The sequence below is a fragment of the Odontesthes bonariensis genome, chromosome 17, assembly GCF_027942865.1.
Source record: "Odontesthes bonariensis isolate fOdoBon6 chromosome 17, fOdoBon6.hap1, whole genome shotgun sequence".
Lineage (NCBI taxonomy): Eukaryota > Metazoa > Chordata > Actinopteri > Atheriniformes > Atherinopsidae > Odontesthes > Odontesthes bonariensis.
The window spans coordinates 1,518,185-1,539,214 of NC_134522.1; the positions used below are offsets into that span (position 1 = coordinate 1,518,185).

At 43.9% G+C, this 21,030-nt stretch overlaps 2 protein-coding genes across 3 annotated transcripts in view; both read left to right on the forward strand.

The window, feature by feature from the left end:
* Nucleotides 1-21,030, forward strand: part of LOC142366608 (neurexin-3a-like) — a 112,376-nt gene that overhangs the window by 31,759 nt on the left and 59,587 nt on the right. The window contains exons 3-4 of the mRNA XM_075448556.1: nucleotides 1,609-1,629; nucleotides 11,538-11,564. Coding sequence (XP_075304671.1) covers nucleotides 1,609-1,629; nucleotides 11,538-11,564 — 48 coding nt within the window. The remainder of the gene's footprint in view (nucleotides 1-1,608; nucleotides 1,630-11,537; nucleotides 11,565-21,030) is intronic.
* Nucleotides 3,003-10,973, forward strand: LOC142366227 (uncharacterized). Of its 2 annotated transcripts, none has more exons than XM_075448054.1 (2): nucleotides 3,003-3,192; nucleotides 3,737-10,366. In XM_075448054.1, exon 2 carries the CDS (start codon nucleotides 4,039-4,041, stop codon nucleotides 10,015-10,017), a length of 5,979 nt encoding a protein of 1,992 aa, XP_075304169.1. In that variant the 5' UTR covers nucleotides 3,003-3,192; nucleotides 3,737-4,038; the 3' UTR covers nucleotides 10,018-10,366. The 2 variants fall into 2 exon arrangements, 1 of the variants encoding a protein (XP_075304169.1); XR_012766751.1 differs by lacking the exon at nucleotides 3,003-3,192 and adding an exon at nucleotides 10,846-10,973 and having other exon boundaries at nucleotides 3,251-10,301.

Sequence of the window (21,030 nt, forward strand, 5' to 3'; positions counted from 1 at the left end):
TGTCACTTTTGGGGGCCAAATTGTCACACTTTTGGGGGCCAAATTGTCACACTTTTGGGGGCCAAATTGTCACTTTTGGGGGCCAAATTGTCACTTTTGGGGGCCAAATTGTCACACTTTTGGGGGCCAAATTGTCACACTTTTGGGGGCCAAATTGTCACTTTTGGGGGCCAAATTGTCACACTTTTGGAGGCCAAATTGTCACACTTTTGGGGGCCAAATTGTCACTTTTGGGGGCCGAATTGTCACACTTTTGGAGGCCAAATTGTCACACTTTTGGGGGCCAAATTGTCACACTTTTGGGGGCCAAATTGTGACAACACCACGTTTTCCCTTGTGGACCAACGTAGCTGTTACGTTTTTCTGTGAGACTGGGTTGGATTGGACCAATTATTGGTCACATTCACCATATTTATGTTTATGATGCTTCAGTCTGACACAGACACGTTGTTCGTGTCGTCATCTTTATTACCACGTTTCAATCTTTTGACGTGCGTGCATTAGCGTGCACGTGGGAACACATGCACACATGCACACACTTTTAATCTGCTCTAATCTCCTTCTGTCAAGAGTCAGTAGCATGGAAATGTCGACCAGATCAACGGGTTCATAAATGACACAAAAGAATAAAGATAATCCTAACGTGCGCACGCACACGTGCACACTCCTGGATGACCACTCAACCAGTTTGTTCCACAGCCGTCCGTTTCCAGTTTGAACTGAATTAATATCTAATGCATATCAGATCAACTTCCATCTGCTAACACGCTAACATGCTCAATTAGTCTCAAAGCTCAGAACATTTAATGCATCTCAAGTCAATTACTTTTAACTTCATTTTCCAGCCACTTCAATTAGGATCGGCCTAACTAAACACACTCTTCGGGTTTTAAGGACGATCGTTGTCCATCTTCTCTTTGCCTCCCGCCTCACTGATCTGTTGGCGTGTTGGTAAATCTCTTTGTCTTAAAGGTGAAATTCACTTTATTTCCTTATAACACACCAGAGGAGTGTGTTTGGGACTTATTGCTGTAAAGGAAACATTTAAACTGGAATCTGTCAGCGTTCGTGGAGCAAAGAGGAAAAAAATCAAAGTCTTACCAAGTATATTTGTCTCATTGAGTATCTCATTACACTTAATATAAGACACAACTGCCTAACAAGTTCTATTTCAGCCAGATATAGGGACTTGTTTTAATACAATACATCTGGAATATCTTGTTAAATGAAAAAGTCTTGAAAACAAATTGTTTTGAGTCACATATCATATGAAACAAGCTTTTTTTTTCATTTGAAGAGGTTTTTAAGCTAATTTCAAGATCACTTTTATCTCAAAAGTCCTGAATATCACATTTTATTTCAAGAAATCTTGACAAGCAGATTTTCACTAGTTCCATTGGCAGATTTTTTTTGCTTATTTCAAGCAAAAACGTCTTTTATTTGTTCTCTGAAGCTCTCTGAAGCTCATGCAAATGGCTGTGCGAGCTGCCGGCCTTTTGCATGGACTGAAGTGTGTAATCAGTTGCATGCCGGTCAACATGCAAGTAACAAGAGTGTTTCTAACGCTGGCTTTGTGTGCTTGTTTTTTTCTGGCTCCTCTGGCTCCAGCGGTCGGATACAAAATCCCAGGTGAGTTTACATGAAAACTTCTCAGATATGGATCATGTGACCAGCAGAGTTTCACCTTTCTATGTGAACATGGGGATCATTTCCATCTTGTAGCATCTTGTACGTTAGCTCAGCCTTCAGCGCTCTGAAGCTTTTCTTGGTCTTTCCCCCTGAAATGCAGCCAGTAACAGCTCCACATCTGTGAGGCCAAACTTTGCTTCCAATGAAGTATTTATGCTCGAAACTCAGAACATTTAGTTTGACACGTGAAACCAAAGATAAAGTTTAAATTCAGCAGAAACAGCTGATTGTGAATAAGTTCATTATGTCAGAGCTGATTCACACAAGCTTTATTAGCCTGAAGCTAACATAAATACCCTCAACTTTTTCCAACATGCGACCTCAGAATGTTTCTGATCAGTCAGCCAGGCTTCACTCTGAATGAAGAGTTGTGTATTTATTAGGGTTGGGCGAGTTAACTCGTTATTATCGCATTAACTAGTTAATTATTTAAATAATAAATAATATTTATTAGTAGTATTAATTATTATTAATAATAATACATAAATATTTATTGATAATAATAATAACAAATAATAAATAAAATAAATATTTTATTGCGCATTAACGCAGGTTTTATTATTGTAAAAGTCTGTTGAATGCATCACATTCACACAGTTACAGCAAACACCACGAAGTATGGAGTGATAAAATAAAGATAAACTAGCAGCTAACATCACCGCTACAGGTGTGACGCTAACGGAGCTAACCGGCGCTACTTCCTGTTTTACTCTTTTAACATAAAAGCACGTATTTCAAAATAAATTTTTAAAAAAAACTCCTGCATTTACAGCCAAGTTGAATTGTCTTCTCAGCGTAGTAGTTCCAGTCTAAAATATCACTTAAAGGCAAAACACACAACTGATAGCAGCAAGTCATTCAAGGAAACAGACAGTGGAGCGAGGCTTCTACATAAAAACTACAGAAAGATGCTGATGTTAAAAGTGTGTTTGCACAACAAATGTTATGGCACTTTCATTCATATGGCAGCACATTTAAAATAAAGCTAAATGCTAAAGGCTACACACTACTTTTGGATTCATTTTTGGATTCTGCGTACAAATGAGATTAATCGTGATTAATCAGGGAAATCATGTGATTAATTAGATTAAACATTTTAATCATTGCTCAGCCCTAATAAATAAATATGTATATATATATATATATATATATATATAAAGATATAGCCACATGACAATAATGACCTTATCATAGAAATGGTTGATAATGTATTATCAACCATAGAGACGTAGAGATAGCAGCGTCCATAGCAACCACCTTAACAACGGTACCAAACGTTTTATTCTTACCTTTTGTTGCGGCGAACACCCATCCTCATCAGCTGTCTGAGCATAAGCATGCAGCTCACCTGCGTGCAATCAAGAATAACGAGGGGAGACTAACTTCCTGGTTTGAGTGCAGGGACAGCAGCTCTAAATAAAAGAGTCTGCCTTCCTACGCGGGCAGGAAAAAAAGAGCTGTGCAACACTTGTATCAAGGAACAAAGAACTGAACATACAGCCGGTAAGCTCACGTTGAAACCTTTGTGGCGAATGTATGGCACTTGCTGTGCTGACGAGGCGTTGAGACATGGGGGAAATGTTTGTGTTTGTAGCATGGTTTAGCTTGTGAAACTCACATGGTGTTTTGTGAGAATGTTGGCTGGTGAGAACGGGTTAAAGTCTGCATCTTTTTTCTAGCAAATGGTGATTGGAATGGACTTGGAGTGTTCCACTGCTAAAGTGTAGTTTCATGGGTTGGATGGTTGTGGATATGTATATTTGAAACGCGTTGGAATTTACTGACTGGTAATTCATTACTGTTCGGGGATTCATGTAGCCTATTGGATTTAGTAATCTGCTTAATTCAACATGGCTCCCGTGGTTATGTTTTAATATTTGGTGCATTTTCATAATTAATTTGAAAAGTAGTTTGTCTTAACTAAGTGCCTTAACTTAAGGTAAAACCATAGTCTATTTTCATACATGTGTTTAATGCTAAATTTCTTAGAACAACCTTTTTCAACAATGTGCAATATAATAAATGTTTGTTTTGCTTGGGTTTTAAGGTTTTTCACCTAACTGAATGTTTGGCTGAAAATATCACAAGAGGAAAATAAAAGGAAAGAAACGGAACAACAGTCTGGTCATTGAGTGGAACCCAGTTTAATGTTCAGCCTGGTACAACCTTTCAAGTGGGGAAAAGCACAGTAAAAAAGCGTAACACTTGACAGTGAAAAACCGCGTCGAGCTGGATGACGAAGCTCCATCCAGCCAGACTGTAGCCCCAGCCCGCCTGCCGCTGAGCCCACACCCAGCCCCAGCCCGCCTGCCACGGAGAAGCCCACCAACGTTCCTCCCAGAGCTTAAAATGGCCGAGTCAAAGTCTCTGCAGCAGTTAAAGAGAGAGAGAATGACCGCCAAACAGCGGTTTACCCGGCAAGCAAACTCACTTTTGAAGTCTTGCAAGAAAATGTCGGCAGAAGAACTGATGGAAGCCTTCAGCATGGTCGCACTTGCTGCGGAGAAGATAATGGAGGCAAACGAGGAAGTGGATATCTTCACTGAGGAAGCAGGGCTCGAAGCTACTGTTGAAGCAAACATCAAAGCAGATGTGAGTAAAACAACAGAGGACTGTGAACAGAAGCTGGAGGAAGTGGAGGCTGTTGTCCAGAAGACTCTGTGGCAAAGTTTTGGCTGTGCCGAACTCTCTCTTGCACTAGAGGCAGCTGAAAAGGAGTGTAAGCGACTGACTGCAAGCAGATCTGACCTGAAGCTGGAGGTGTATGATCTAATGCTTGGAAACATTGAGCGGCTGGTGAAAGCTGTGAAAGAAACCATGCGCCAATGGACTCGGTGGGTCCCAGAAGAGGAGCGGCTTGATTTCCAGGAGCGCATCAGGAGTGTGGAAGGCTCACTGCTGGAGTTAACCTCTGAGAAAGCTGGTCTACTGCAGTCAAAGCTCGAAAACAAGCCCTCAGAGGAAACGCCACACCAGTCACCTGCCATCAGGCTAAAACCAACGGCGCTCCCACAGTTTGATGGCAACAAGCGCAACTTCTATCTCTGGAGGAAAGAATGGGAGGCACTCCAAAGGCAAGGGGAACCGACCGGCTCCAAGGAGGTCAGGAAGTTCCAGCTGTTGGGCAGCCTGGAGGAGAAAGTAGCGAGGGATCTTCGCCTGTCAACATATGGAACGGCGGAGGAGATCTTCCGCGTCCTCGAAAACAGGTTCGGAAATAAGACAGCAATTGCACTGGAAATCATTGAGGAGCTACAGGCGCTGTCACCAGTGAAAGGTCACCAACCCAGGAAGATTGTGGATTTAATACAAATTGTGGAAAAGGCCCTGTATGACCTCAGTGGGCTGGGAAACACTGGCGCTCTGAAAAACCCACTCGTCACAAAGTCCCTGGAAAGTAAGCTGCCAGAGGGCCTAAAGAAGGAGTGGCTGGTCCATGTGTCAGAAGGAGAAGAAGATGCCTCCCCTGAAGACAGGTTCGACATGCTCCTCAAGTTCCTGAGAAGTCAGGAGAAGATTTACGAGCAGCTGGACCAACTGAAGGGTGAGGAACCCAGCAGGAGAGAGGCAAGAGTCCCCCAACAGCATGCACGCACAAAGACCACCAACTCCCAGAGCTCCCAAGCATCCTGTATTGTCTGTGGAGAGAGGGGCCACAGAAAGAAACTCTACTACTGCAAGAAATTCAAAACCCTCAAAGTACCTGAGAAGAAGGAAGCAGTTGAGAGGATTGGTGCATGTGGGAGGTGTCTCGATGTCCACGATGATTATGCAGAGTGCAAGACCACCTTCCTGTGTAAGAACGAGGGGTGTAAGGGCGCTCAAGGCACGGGTCATCACTTCTACCTCTGTCCCAAGGCTGGAAGCAAAGGAGATGGGCCACGGAGGCCAAAGCCCAGTCCATCGAGAGGTGTATGGAAAAAGGGCACCGAGACACAGGAAGAGTTCCTGACAAGCCTGCCCCCCGACCTTGCTCAACAGTGTCGGAACGTGTTCTGCAACTCTGTCGCCAAGACATTCAGTTCAGCTGGGCCAGAGAGGAGTCTGCTAGCAGAAAATGGTCTTGAAGAGTTCCCTGTCATAATGATGATCCTGGAAGTCACTGCAAATGCTGGCCAGAAGATTGGGACGTTGATAGACTTGGCGTCCGACACGAACTATATCACCCATGAGGCTGCTGGTGAGCTGAATTTGAGGAGTGAGGATGTGACGCTCATAGTCCATGGAGTCGGTGGGATGCAAGTGACAGTGGAGACTAAGCGCTACCTCCTGAAGATCCGGGTCACAACTTCGAAGGGAACCCTCAGATCCCACCAGCTCGTGTGTTACGGGCTGGACAGAATCGCAGAGGTCAATCGCCGTGCGTCGCCCAAAACTCTGCAAAAACTATTCCCCGATGTCCCTCTTCATGAGCTGGTCCGTCCCACCAAAATCAAGCTGCTCATCAGCCACAAGGAAGGCCAACTCGTCCCTCAGAAGGTGCGATCTGTCGGTGACCTTGTCCTGTGGGATGGTCCCCTTGGGAAAACAGTCGGTGGCACTCATCCAGATCTCCTGGAAGAGGTTAAAGTCACAGCACATGGTGCCAGAGCCCACTTTGCGCGCTCCATGCGCACAGCAGCTGTGGAGTACAGAGAAATAATCAACAACGTCTCAACGCAGCCACCTCAACTCACCCAAGCTATGACGTCCGCCGCCATCCGAGACTTCATGGACTGGTGGAAGTGGGACAGCATAGGGGCCATGTGCGAGCCCAGGTGCGGCGGCTGCAGATGTGGAAATTGCCAGCCTGGAGGGAAGGAGATGTCAATCTCTGAAGAGCGGGAACTGGAGCAAATAAAGAGTGGGCTGACGTACACCACTGGAGATCGCCACAGCGAGAAACCACACTGGCATGCCAGATACCCCTGGGTGGAAGATCCAGTAACATTGCCGAACAACAGGAGGGCTGTTGAAGCAACATTCCTGAGGACAGAGAAGCAGTTGGCAAAGGAGCCAAAATGGAAGGCGGCCTACAAAGTGCAAGTAGATGAGATGGTCGAGCGGAGAGCTGCTGTTAAACTGTCCAAAGAAAATTTGGCAAACTGGACTGGACCCGTGTGGTACATCAGCCACTTGATTGCCCCGAATCCTCACTCTGTGACTACACCAGTCCGTCTTGTCTGGAACAGTAGTCAGAAGTTCAAGGGCCAGAGCCTGAATGATTTACTCCTCAAAGGTCCAGACGTCCTCAATAACATTCGTGCTGTCCTCATCCGATTCCGGCAAGGTGTCTTTGCTGCACTTGGGGACATCAAAAAAATGTACAATTCTGTATGGCTTGAGGACCAAGAAGTACATCTCCATCGCTTTCTGTGGAGAGACTCTGGGGAGGAGGACATCCAGGAATATGCCGTCACCAGGGTTAACATTGGCGATAAGCCAGCAGGCTGTATCGCACAAGTCGCCATGCGGGAGACAGCTAGTCTGCCCATGTTCCACCATCTTGCAGAAGAGCGTCGAGTGCTGGAGCAAGACGCATATGTTGATGACATCTTGACCTCGCATAATGACCTGCACCAGCTCAAGCAAGTAACGGCCAATGTTGAGCATATCCTAGAAGCGGGTGGATTCCACCTGAAGCCATGGGTCTACTCAGGCCAAAGTGGGAGGTCAGAGTCAGGTGACTCCCAGGAGAAAGAACCCTCAGTGATGGTCCTCCCAAACCAACTCGCAAAGGAGAACAACAAAGCCCTGGGTCTTGGATATGATCCAGAGAGTGACAAGCTTCACTTGATGGTGGCTGTGAACTTCTCTAAAAAGAAAAAGAAAATGAGGCTTGGAAGAAACCTGTCAAAGGAGGAAGTCAGGGCCCAGGTGCCAAATCCACTCACCCGGCGAGAGCTCCTCAGTCAAGTCTCTGGACTGTATGATCCCCTTGGCCTTGCGACACCGGTCAAACAGAAGGGAGCCATCCTGGTGAGAAGAGCATTTCAGGAAGCAAAGGTCAACTACAGTCCACCAGAGGATACATGGGATGCACCTTTGTCCGAGGGCCTCCGGGAAGACGCCATCTGCCTTCTTGAAGACTACGCTGAGCTCAGCCAGTTGAAATTCGCCAGAGCCTTGACGCCACCAGACCCTTATGCCAAGCCCTGCGGTATCACCTTCTCCGATGGCAGCGAGCGATCTTACGGTGCTGTACTCTACCTACGGTGGGAAATGCCACATGACGTGACCCTACGACTGGTCGAAGCCAAAGCCAGGTTGACACCTTTAGACCACAAGGGCGACGCTGTCAAGGCTGAGGTCTGCGGGGCCGTCTATGCTTCTCGTCTGAAGAAGCACTTCCAGAAGCATTGCAGCATATGCGTGGAGAAGTGGTATCACCTGGTTGACAGCCAGACAGTCCTGGGCGCCATCCAACGTGAGAGCTATGGCTATCAAACGTTTTTTGCCAATAGAATTGGAGAAATCCAGGGCAGCACAAATGTCCAAGACTGGTGGTGGATCCCCGGGCCTCTTAATGTCGCAGATATTATCTCAAGAGGGGCAAGCCCGAAGGAGTTGGATGAAGGCACGGAATGGCAGCGGGGTCCCAAGTTTCTAAGTCTGCCAAAGAGTGAGTGGCCAATGAAGTCCGCAAAAGATGTTGCTGTGGAAGCCAGAGAGAACCTTATGCGGATCCAGAAGAAGGCATTCGTCGCTGCTCTGACCCGAGCTGGAGCAAAGAAAGAAGCCAAACTGCAACCGATCTCAAGTTCCGCCGATATGCACAGGCCTCCTGCTGGAGCTGCAGTCACAAACCTGGTGAAAATCCAGCGATTCAGCAGCCTAACCAGACTGGTAAAGTCTTTCGCACTGGTCTGGAGGGCAGCAAAGAAGTTTCTCCATGGTCAAGTCCGGGGAAAACCAAAGTGGGAGGCAGTCCCATTGGCCGGTATAGTCACTGTGGCCGAGAGAGAGGATGCCTTCCGAGACCTCTGCCTTGCGGCCCAAGAAGGGGCTACCTTTCCCAGCACTATGACGGATAGGCTGGTCGCTTACAGGGACGAGGCCAGTGGGCTGTTACTGTGCGGTGGCAGGATCCAGCACTTCAAGGAAGCTGGCCAGGCTGTTCCACTGATCCCCTTCAACACCTGGCTGGGGACTCTACTGGCACGCCAAAGTCACCAGGAAGGCCATGAAGGAGTTGCTGGGACTTTACTCAGAATGCGGCAGAAGGCTTGGGTCGTGCAAGGCAGGAGGCTGGCTCAAAAAGTCATCAACCACTGCGTCCACTGCAAAAAGGCCAGGGCTCAAGTCTGCCAACAAGTGATGGGTGACCTGCCAGTGGAAAGATCAAGACCTGCTGCACCGTTCCAGTTTATCTCCGTTGACCTGTTTGGACCGTACCTGGTTAGAGATGATGTTAGAAGAAGAGTCTCTATGAAGGTCTGGGGGGTCGTCTTCTGCTGTATGGCAAGCCGGGCCCTGCACATTGACCTTGTCAACAGCATGTCCACAGAGAGCTTCCTCATGGCCTACCAAAGGTTTACTGCCATCAGAGGTCACCCAACCAAGGTCTGGTCGGACCCTGGAACTAACTTTGTCGGTGCAAAGTCTCTGCTGGAGGACTTGTACAGCTTCTTGAGTAGCCAGGATACATCAAACCTGGAGGAATATGCTGTGAAGAACGGGACAAACTGGACATGGAAAGTGCTCCCTGCTGATTCACCGCATCGAAATGGAGCTGCGGAAGCTGCCGTAAGGGTCGCCAAGAGAGCTCTTCAAAGTTTGAGTAACTTGACAAACCTCACCTTCAGTGAGTTCCTCACAGCCCTCCAGATGGCAGCCAACTTGGCCAATGAGCGGCCCATTGACGCAAGAGCGCAAAGTCGGGAGGACTGTGTTCAGTACGTGACACCAAACTCACTCCTTCTAGGCCGAGCATCCCCTGGCGGTGATGTCAAGACCTTTGATTTTCAGAACTACCCCTACAAGCGGCTCCGAGAGATCCAAAACCAGGTCAACGAGTTCTGGAGAGCATGGTGCCAGCTTGCGGGCCCAAACCTGTTCGTCAGGTCCAAGTGGCACACCACGGAAAGAAATGTCTCCATTGGCGATGTTGTTTGGCTTTGTGATCAGAATGCCTTGCGGGGGCAGTTTAGACTTGGCCGAGTCGTGACTGTAGCTCCCGACTCAAAGGGCATTGTTAGAGATGTTGAAGTACTTGTCACCCCAGGCAGCTGTACGTATTCAGCGGTTCACTCCTCAGTTTCTGGTGACCGTAAAACGAGACTCAATGGTGTGATACTGCGCAGAGATGTTAGGCGGCTTGTAGTTCTGTTGCCTGTAGAAGAGCAGTGATCCTAGCATTAAAAGCTGTTCGCCTTTTTAGGTTGCAACCTTCCTGTCCAAATACAGAAAGCTTGAGTGGGAGGTGTTGCGGCGAACACCCATCCTCATCAGCTGTCTGAGCATAAGCATGCAGCTCACCTGCGTGCAATCAAGAATAACGAGGGGAGACTAACTTCCTGGTTTGAGTGCAGGGACAGCAGCTCTAAATAAAAGAGTCTGCCTTCCTACGCGGGCAGGAAAAAAAGAGCTGTGCAACACTTGTATCAAGGAACAAAGAACTGAACATACAGCCGGTAAGCTCACGTTGAAACCTTTGTGGCGAATGTATGGCACTTGCTGTGCTGACGAGGCGTTGAGACATGGGGGAAATGTTTGTGTTTGTAGCATGGTTTAGCTTGTGAAACTCACATGGTGTTTTGTGAGAATGTTGGCTGGTGAGAACGGGTTAAAGTCTGCATCTTTTTTCTAGCAAATGGTGATTGGAATGGACTTGGAGTGTTCCACTGCTAAAGTGTAGTTTCATGGGTTGGATGGTTGTGGATATGTATATTTGAAACGCGTTGGAATTTACTGACTGGTAATTCATTACTGTTCGGGGATTCATGTAGCCTATTGGATTTAGTAATCTGCTTAATTCAACATGGCTCCCGTGGTTATGTTTTAATATTTGGTGCATTTTCATAATTAATTTGAAAAGTAGTTTGTCTTAACTAAGTGCCTTAACTTAAGGTAAAACCATAGTCTATTTTCATACATGTGTTTAATGCTAAATTTCTTAGAACAACCTTTTTCAACAATGTGCAATATAATAAATGTTTGTTTTGCTTGGGTTTTAAGGTTTTTCACCTAACTGAATGTTTGGCTGAAAATATCACAAGAGGAAAATAAAAGGAAAGAAACGGAACAACAGTCTGGTCATTGAGTGGAACCCAGTTTAATGTTCAGCCTGGTACAACCTTTCAAGTGGGGAAAAGCACAGTAAAAAAGCGTAACACTTGACACCTTTTTTCAAGGAGACACTAAAATCTTTTCGGCGAAACTAATAAACGTAAGATCGTCTACATTCTCTGAACGAAGATTCTGTAAATATTATGCATAGTTCTCGCTAGAAATTCCATCGAAATGCATACAAATGCAGATGCTTTTCACCGAAAATAGGCTGACAGTCGGCCATTTTCTTGAAACTTGATGGTCACGTGACCTGGTTGCACATGCGATTAATCGTGATTAATCAGGGAAATCATGTGATTAATTAGATTAAACATTTTAATCGTTGCCCAGCCCTAATATTTACACATCAGACTCACTTGTTATGGAGCTGAACTTGTTTTCGCTGGTCAGTTATGGCAGGTAGAGGCTGAGCTGAGCTTACATGTGTGGATTTATCTCTTCATGAAGAAGCCTCCTGCTCAGGAAGCTTTGTGACTCCAGTGGGTTCAGATGTCATGCTTTTCCTCTTGAAGCATGTTTCATCACAATACCCGAGTGTATTGTCACTAAGTGTTCTCCTTCCTTCTTTTCTTCTCCAGGCCTTGCACATATGATGGCAGAACAAGGTACGCCCCTCTTTACTTCTTCTTCTTTTTACCGTTTCTTTTAAGATTTCACTTGCTTTGCTGTTGGTGTGGACTGTGCATGGAATTGATTTTATTCTTCTGTAATGAGCCGATAAAACACTTTAATCGGATTATTCTGTTTTAATTCAACAAATTCTCAAAGCCATTTTTTTTCTTCTTATAGTTTCAACAATTTTTATTGATTTTTCACAATGAATTATCGAACAGTAACAATAATGAAATAAATTAAGTAATAAATAAGTACATTTAGATATCTTAAGAAATATACATGTACAGTATATATTTAAAAAGGATAAATAAAATAAATAAATGTGTAATAACAATAATAACAATAGTAGTAATAATAATGATAATAAGGGTAAAATAGAGTAAAGTAAGATTAATTAAAAGATAAAATAACTACAAAAAAATGAATAAGTAAATAAATAAAATAAAGTAAATAATAATAATAATAATAATAGTTTGAAGCTTTTGTAATCTAGAAATATTATAATATTATAATTATATAATATTATATTATTCTATCATAAAGGGTGGAAATCTGACCCTTTTTTTCTTCTTATAAAATATAAATTTAAATGACAGATAAACCATTCATCAGGTCACAGTTGGTGGTTAACTTAAAAAACTTTGAGCCTTTTTTTGCTTATGGGAGAGATATGTTCTTAGTCTCCAGGGTAACGGTCAGTTTGGTCATTAGATTTAGATTTCCGTCCCATATGAGTAACAAAATGGGTCAAAGTGCACAAGAAAATGTGAAAAATATCTTATTTTTCACATTTTAAAACTTAAAAATTCACAGCTGAAAGTATCTCATTAATATTTGTCTCCTAACTCTGTTTTATCTGTTAAGCTGTTAAGCCATAAACGATTAAATCTGGTAGAAACCGATCAGAAAAGATGCTCCAGAGTGGAAGATTAAAATCAGTTCTCATCTGAAACTCAGTCTGATATTTGAATGAAGGCTGAAAAGTTGAAGATTTTCAGTTCAAGTTCAATTCTTTTTGCTTAAAAAACAGAATATTTCAAACTTTTTCCCGCTGATTCGTCACAAAGCAGAACAGCTGACATCACGTTGTGTTTCTTATCTGATTAAAAACGGACACAAACTGCTGAACTCACATGAACAGTAATCTGAAGATGGTATGTATTAATTATCAGCACGTTTATTAAAGCAACAACACAAATGTCCAGAGGTAATTAAAATCCTGATGAGGCTCGTGATCTTTATCAGTCGCCTGAAATCATCGGCTGATGCAGACTGTCTAAAAATATTAAATAGTTGGTTGGAATCCTCCTTAAATCCACGTTTAAATGCAAAAATGAAGCTTTTATAACTGCATAATGTTGCAGCTTATGTTCTTACAGAGTAAAAACTTTCATGTCAAAGAAGGAAAAAAAGTTGTTTTTTTATTTTCTATGAACTGACACTGTAAAATATGAACTTTGTACACATATATATATATATATATATATATATATATATATATATATATATATATATATATATATGAAGCACTGTCAACAGTGACCACAGAACTGAGATCGAGTTCATACTGAAACCAGAATAATTCCATCATAGTTAAACCAGGGGAGGCTTTTTGAAAGCTAACAGACATTTGTTCACTTTTTAGCTGCTGGATCAGGGGTTCACTTAGTTTCTCACTGCTGCTACCAGCTGCTGGATCAGAGGTTCACTTAGTTTCTCACTGCTGCTACCAGCTGCTGGATCAGAGGTTCACTTAGTTTCTCACTGCAGCTACCAGCTGCTGGATCAGAGGTTCACTTAGTTTCTCAGTCACTGCTGCTACCAGCTGCTGGATCAGGGGTTCACTTAGTTTCTCACTCACTGCTGCTACCAGCTGCTGGATCAGGGGTTCACTTAGTTTCTCACTCACTGCTGCTACCAGCTGCTGGATCAGAGGTTCACTTAGTTTCTCAGTCACTGCTGCTACCAGCTGCTGGATCAGAGGTTCACTTAGTTTCTCAGTCACTGCTGCTACCAGCTGCTGGATCAGGGGTTCACTTAGTTTCTCCCTCACTGCTGCTACCAGCTGCTGGATCAGGGGTTCACTTAGTTTCTCACTCACTGCTGCTACCAGCTGCTGGATCAGGGGTTCACTTAGTTTCTCACTCACTGCTGCTACCAGCTGCTGGATCAGGGGTTCACTTAGTTTCTCACACACTGCTGCTGCCAGCTGCTGGATCAGGGGTTCACTTAGTTTCTCACTCACTGCTGCTGCCAGCTGCTGGATCAGGGGTTCACTTAGTTTCTCACTCACTGCTGCTACCAGCTGCTGGATCAGGGGTTCACTTAGTTTCTCACTGCTGCTACCAGCTGCTGGATCAGGGGTTCACTTAGTTTCTCACTGCTGCTACCAGCTACTGGATCAGGGGTTCACTTAGTTTCTCACTGCTGCTACCAGCTGCTGGATCAGGGGTTCACTTAGTTTCTCACTCACTGCTGCTACCAGCTGCTGGATCAGGGGTTCACTTAGTTTCTCACTCACTGCTGCTACCAGCTGCTGGATCAGGGGTTCACTTAGTTTCTCACTCACTGCTGCTACCAGCTGCCGGATCAGGGGTTCACTTAGTTTCTCACACACTGCAGCTACCAGCTGCTGGATCAGGGGTTCACTTAGTTTCTCACTCACTGCTGCTACCAGCTGCTGGATCAGGGGTTCACTTAGTTTCTCACTCACTGCTGCTACCAGCTGCTGGATCAGGGGTTCACTTAGTTTCTCACTGCTGCTACCAGCTGCTGGATCAGGGGTTCACTTAGTTTCTCACTCACTGCTGCTACCAGCTGCTGGATCAGGGGTTCACTTAGTTTCTCACTCACTGCTGCTACCAGCTGCTGGATCAGGGGTTCACTTAGTTTCTCACGTACTGCTGCTACCAGCTGCTGGATCAGGGGTTCACTTAGTTTCTCACTCACTGCAGCTACCAGCTGCTGGATCAGGGGTTCACTTAGTTTCCCACACACTGCTGCTACCAGCTGCTGGATCAGGGGTTCACTTAGTTCCTCACTGCTGCTACCAGCTGCTGGATCAGGGGTTCACTTAGTTTCTCACTCACTGCTGCTACCAGCTGCTGGATCAGGGGTTCACTTAGTTTCTCACACACTGCTGCTACCAGCTGCCGGATCAGGGGTTCACTTAGTTTCTCATCATCACTTCTGTGGTTGCTGCTCTGGATGCGGTTGCATGTTTGGAGTGTTTTTAGACGTTTAAATGCATCCAGGTTACTCTGTATTAATGAACTCTCATAACCTGATATGTTGGCTGTTTCCTGGACTCTAAACTTACCTTTCCTCCTCCTTTTTCCTCCCTCTCCGGGCTCTCTCGGCTGTGGACTCTCCGCCTCCTGCCGCTCTTCTAGCTAAAAGCAAAGGTACAGCTTTTTCGAAATCTTTGGTTTTCCACCTGTATGAAACGCGCCGCTTGCTCTGTGAGTGTTTGGGAGTGTTTGATGTGTTAATGTGTTTACTCGTCTGTGTTCGGTGTCTCCTCTGTAATGCTTTCACAGCCAGGGTGCTCGTATTAAGCGAGTAATTAAGCCGACTGCAGATGAAAGCGAGGGAGAAAGCAGAGCTTTGTGTTTCCTGACTCTGTGTGTGTGCGGTGTTTGTTAAAAGGCCTTCGGTGTGTGCTGGAATGATGCAGAATAAACTGTCTCAGCGGATCAGTTCTCACAACAGGCCTCTCCAGCCTCAGTAAAGCGGGGAGTCTTCTCAGCATTTCTCACATTACATCCTTCTCGACAGACTTTCCTCTTTTGGCATTGTAAAGAGGAAAGAAAATGAAACCTCTCAGTTGGTTTCATTCATACCTCTCAGGTCGCACTCTTTGTTCAGTTAAAATCATTCACATCACATTCTGTTTCCGTTACTTCAGGTGTTCCTCAGGGCGCTGTCCTGGGTCCCCTGTTGATTATTGTTTATTGTCTACCTTCACCCTCTTGGTTACATTTTTCGCAAGTATCATATTCAGTTTCATTACTACGCGGATGACACCCAGCTCTACCTCTCAGCTAAGCCTAAGGCTGTGTTCCAAACCGCATACTTCTCCTACTACTCCTACTACTCATACTGACTTTTTTCACAAGACATTCAGCTATTACCAATTGTTTCAACTTTTTCAAATCTTCAGCCAATTTTGAAATATGACAGTTTCAAAAACACAAATACTTTGCTCCTTCTTGATTTTTTGGAATGAGACATTCAGCATTGTGTGCTGATAAGTTTAAAATTTTTCAGTTTTTTCAAACAAATTCCTCTAAATTTCATACAGTTTAACTTACAGAAACAAATTATACCTTAAAATGTAGGAAACATTGTCCTCTTTCAGCCAATGAAACTACTAAAGAGCTCACATTTACAGAATTTCAGCTATGAGCCTTAAACCGAGATCAACCTCTCAAATTCTCTGACTAACTCCAATGTTAAGTTTGGTAGTTCACAAAAATCACAAAATCCCTTCAACCAATACCTCAGCAACAGTTTTTACTGCTAAAATTGAACTATTTTCAGCTTTTTTAGCATGGTCAGCTATCCCCATTCAGCTCATAAGCATTCTCACTGCTGTTTCGCAGGAACAGCTCTTTCTAGTTAACTTTATTTTTTATCTATTAGTTATGTATTTTAAATTGTGTTTGTTTTTATGTAAGGTGACCTTGAGTGCCTGTGAAAGGCGCCTATAAATAAAATGTATTATTATTATTATTATTTAGTTCCTCAGCTGTACACAGATTTATAATTCACTCTCTCTGTTATGGGCCAGCAGTGCTCAAACCTTAGAGGAACATCCATCTTAAAGTAACTTTTTTTAAACAAAGATCATTTAGACACCCTGAATGCTTCATATGAAGGATGCTCACATCAGTTTCCGTAACATACAGAACTGACACCAGAATGAAATGAACACTGAACTTAGCCTCCATAGAGTAGAATAGAATAGAAAAATACTTCATTCATCCCCCAATGGGGGAAATTCAAATTAGTCAAGTAGCTCCGCCCAACCTGAACAAACTACCACAGACAGCAAGCAGAAAAGGCTCGGATGTGAGCCGAACGTCCCGTATTTATGAGGCAGATGTGAACATGTGGTGATATTTTATACTTTTCAAAGCTCGGACACATTCTGCTGTGAGGCCATGTTGGAATAAGTCGTGCGGCTCCTGTCTGATCACGACCTAATTCCTCAGATTTGAACTTAATTACATCTTTCACATCTGTAGTCACTGTAAAATCCAGTTTTCCAACCCGGAGTAAAGCAGTTAAAGTGCACAGGCCACCTCATAATGCTTGTGTTTAACGAACACAGACGGCTTTAGCGTGAATGTGCCGTATAATTCTGTGTTCGAAACCACATACTACATACTACGCCGAATTCGTGGGAACAAAATTGTAAACAGCCGGTATTTTGTCAGGTTTTCAACACGTTGGGGATCTAAACGACTACTTTCTCGCCTGAAAATGTTTCAAATGTTGCTAAAGTTTACAGAGTTTAGAGCTTAAGAGAAATCAGCTTCAGGCCGGCTGATTTCGGCTCGGGTGGGAGCGAAATGCATTGTGGGTAAACGCTCTGCATGCTGTCTGATCGAAGAGTATGTAGTATATAGTATTCAGCATGTAGTATGTAGTATGCAGTATGCAGTATGTAGTATGCAGTATGCAGTATGCGGTATGCAGTATGCAGTATGCAGTATGCAGTATGTAGTATGTAGTATGCAGTATGCAGTATGTAGTATGCAGTATGCAGTATGCAGTATGCAGTATGCAGTATGTAGTATGCAGTATGCAGTATGTAGTATGTAGTATGTAGTATGCAGTATGCAGTATGCAGTATGTAGTATGCGGTATGCAGTATGTAGTATGCAGTATGCAGTATGTAGTATGCAGTATGCGGTATGCGGTATGCGGTATGCAGTATGTAGTATGCAGTATGCAGTATGCAGTATGCTTTGGTGTGCACCTTTAATGGTTTCCCCCGTTCACCACACAGGCTCCTGTGAGCTCCCGGTGGTTCCCTCTCCCTCGCCACCTGTCTTCTTCCTTTCTTCCCCGTCACTGTGTCTAATCCCTCGGTGAAACGGTCGACATTATTAGGCTCCCTGTTGTCTCCTGCCAGCCAGACGAGAATTCTCCGTTCTGGCTGTATTTGCATGTCAGCTCGCTGGTGGCAGAGCAGCAGATAACAGGAAACTGGAGTCATATTTTACTGTCACCAGCTGAAATTAAATGCTTCACACGCACTTTCAGATATCTCTTTGTTGAATGATTTTTTGTTTTTAATATTCTCTCCGTCTTTGCTTTCTTATCTGTCGCTGCTTCCCCTCCACCTGCTATCTCTGCTGCCTTTTCATCTACACTCCTCATTCATTCTCTAATTAGTCGACCTTTTTTTTCGCCTTTCCTCAACCTCCAGCAGCTCTCTCTGAAATCAATACCAGTTTCAGTTCGTGTCAGTTTTGATGAGCTTCACTCTCGGTTTGTGTTTGCTGTCTTAATGCAACTTGTTATCCCTCTGGTCTAAACGCACCTGCTGCACGATCGGCTTCAGTGCAACATTTTCCTTCAGTCTTCCACTTCTTCGGTTTTTACTTTGGAGATGATCAGGACCAGAAAAAACGCCTCATATGAACAACGACGGACAAAATGCAAAAGCTAGTGTGTGGAAAACTAAGCCTGAAGGTCCCACCTGGTGCCCAGGTCCTGTGGCTGCAGAACAGCCCAGATCATCAGCCCTCCACCACAGCTGGTGTGAGGTGTTTGTGCTGATATGCACTATGAGCAAACATCTCCACTTTGGTCTGTCCAAAGGACATTGTTCCAGAAGTCTTGTGATTCTCTAAGATAATTTCACACACTTCCTTTCTACATCTTGTATGTGATGGCACAGAGTAATACAGTGATACTCATTATTTTTTTCACAAGAGCCACATTGGCAGCAAAATCAAGGGAAGAGCCAATTTTACCACAACATACTAAAGTCCCCTTTTTGCAAATATGCATTTCTACATATAAAACATCCCACAAAAAAAGAGACAACACAGCCGATACATTTTCAATTCAGACCACATTTACCTTAATACTGGGATGAGCGGAAGCTGGCCTGCATGTCCTCGACTTTCTTCATGTTGTATTTGTAGTTTGTTGTTGTATCATAGTGAGACATTCAGGATGAGCATGGTTTTTGTGCTGGTTTTTGTGCTGGTTTTTGCCCTTTTTTAATTAAAACCGATCCATTGTGCCTGCATCTGGCGCTGGCTAAAGTAGCTAGCGTGCTCTGGCTAAAGTAGCTAGCGTGCACTGGCTAAAGGAGCTAGCGTGCACTGGCTAAAGGAGCTAGCGTGCACTGGCTAAAGGAGCTAGTGTGCACTGGCCAAAGGAGCTAGCGTGCACTGGCTAAAGGAGCTAGCGTGCGCTGTGGTTTAAGCGGGCTGCGTTGCCAGGTTTAACATTTCCCCCTTTAGGAAACACCATTAAGCCTTAATTAATACTTAATAAAAATACTTAATACTACAAAAACGCAAACTTAATACAAATACCTAATACTGTGCAGTATTCGCTGTATGTCATTTGAAAAAAATGTATTGTCATTGTTACCATATTGTTATAAGCTACTATGCGTGTGAGCCGCACAATGAGTATCTCTGCTGTAATATGACACGTTTGGTTGTCCATCTGAAGTCACGTTACCTGATAAGGATCAGAAGAATGTTTATGTTCTGATATTTAAACCCAAAGAATAGAAAGGGAGGCACATGATTCTGTTGCTGAACATGTGAGAATTAGGACAAAGGACGAGATGAATGCTGCTGAGATGCCTTTAGTTCCAAATATCGTAACTCATCCTGTCTTTGTTTCACGTCTTGTAGCATCAGTGGGAGCCTCTAAGGTGATCTGCTGGTGTTTGTTTTAAGCTTTATGAGCTGCTCTACGTCTCAGTGCTCTGTCCTGACACCACGTACGGTGTCAACTGTTTCCCACTGAAGCCTTTTAGTCGTTAAATTATTAAAAATGGCCGAACGGTCAGATTAATCCTAAACCGATGGAGCCTCTGCTGGTGAGGTTACGAGTAAACATTTCACTGGGTTGTAGGTTCAGCTTTAATCTTCTTCGGAAAGCTTTACGACTCTTCTGTGTGTGATTACTGGTAAATAAACAGGTGTTTGTTTGTTTGTGTGGGGAAAAAGGAACAGAACCTGAACTCTTAAACTCTTTTTACTCTGACATTTGCTCATTAGAGATCTTATAATAATAATAATAATAATAATAATAATAATAATAATAAAGAAATGATAAAAGAAACTGAAATACAATTTAAATCCCCCTTTCAAAATGATGCAGAAAATAAATGAAGCAGCTCATGAGCACATCAGTGATTGGGTGGGGTTGTGGGGGTTGTGGGGGTTGGGGGTGGTGGACAGTTGGGTCTTCTCCGCCTGAATGGCTGCTGGTAAGTGAGCCAGACGCTCAGGTTGGGGATAGCCCAGTATCAGTGACAGACGGGATGAGCTGGTTGGGTTTGCTGAGGGGAAGCAGCTCTTCTGCGCCTGGTTACGACCGGTTCAAATCAATTTAACGGTTTCAGATCAGGTACGCAGAAGTCTAGGTCAGTGCTGCACCCACAGAAATGAACAGTGGAGTCCATTTTTATGCAGATCTTCTCTAATGGATCACAGTGATCATAGCAGCTCTGTCTGCAGGCCTCAGTGCCTCCTCTGCAGATGGTGCGATTCCCAGCCAGACCTCCCAACACAGCGTGTAATACAGCGTGGTTCACAGAGCAAATATTCACAATGTGGACAAAAAAATTAAAAATAGTGTTCAGTGAATAAATTCTACCCAGTTTTTCCCACTGTTTCCCTACGCTTACCTGAAGGGATGTGACTACATCACCGTTGTTGATATGTTACCATGTGATACTCTGTACATTCAACTTCCAGAGTCACTCTCTGGCAAATGGTTTGGAGTTAAATGCATCTCATGATTTCAGACCGTCTATTATGACACTAATATATATTGTTCTTATATATATTATATAATGTATATTTTGGAGATATGAACAAACATGTGTCACAGGTTTGATTGTGAGACTGGGCTGCTGGTTCTCTTTATTAGGGACCGAGGAACACTATTGTATCTCTAAGGTTTCTTCTTTCTTTCTTTCTTTCTTTCTTTCTTTCTTTCTTTCTTTCTTTCTTTCTTTCTTTCTTTGCAAAAGTCATTCAAGGAAACAGACAGTGGAGCGAGGCTTCTACATAAAAACTACAGAAAGATGCTGATGTTAAAAGTGTGTTTGCACAACAAATGTTATGGCACTTTCATTCATATGGCAGCACATTTAAAATAAAGCTAAATGCTAAAAGCTATACACTACTTTTGGATTCATTTTTGGATTCTGCGTACAAATGCGATTAATCGTGATTAATCAGGGAT

Coding starts and splice junctions, on each gene's coding strand:
- LOC142366227 (XM_075448054.1), top strand. CDS start 4,039: ATGGCCGAGTCAAAGTCTCTGCAGCAGTTAAAGAGAGAGAGAATGACC.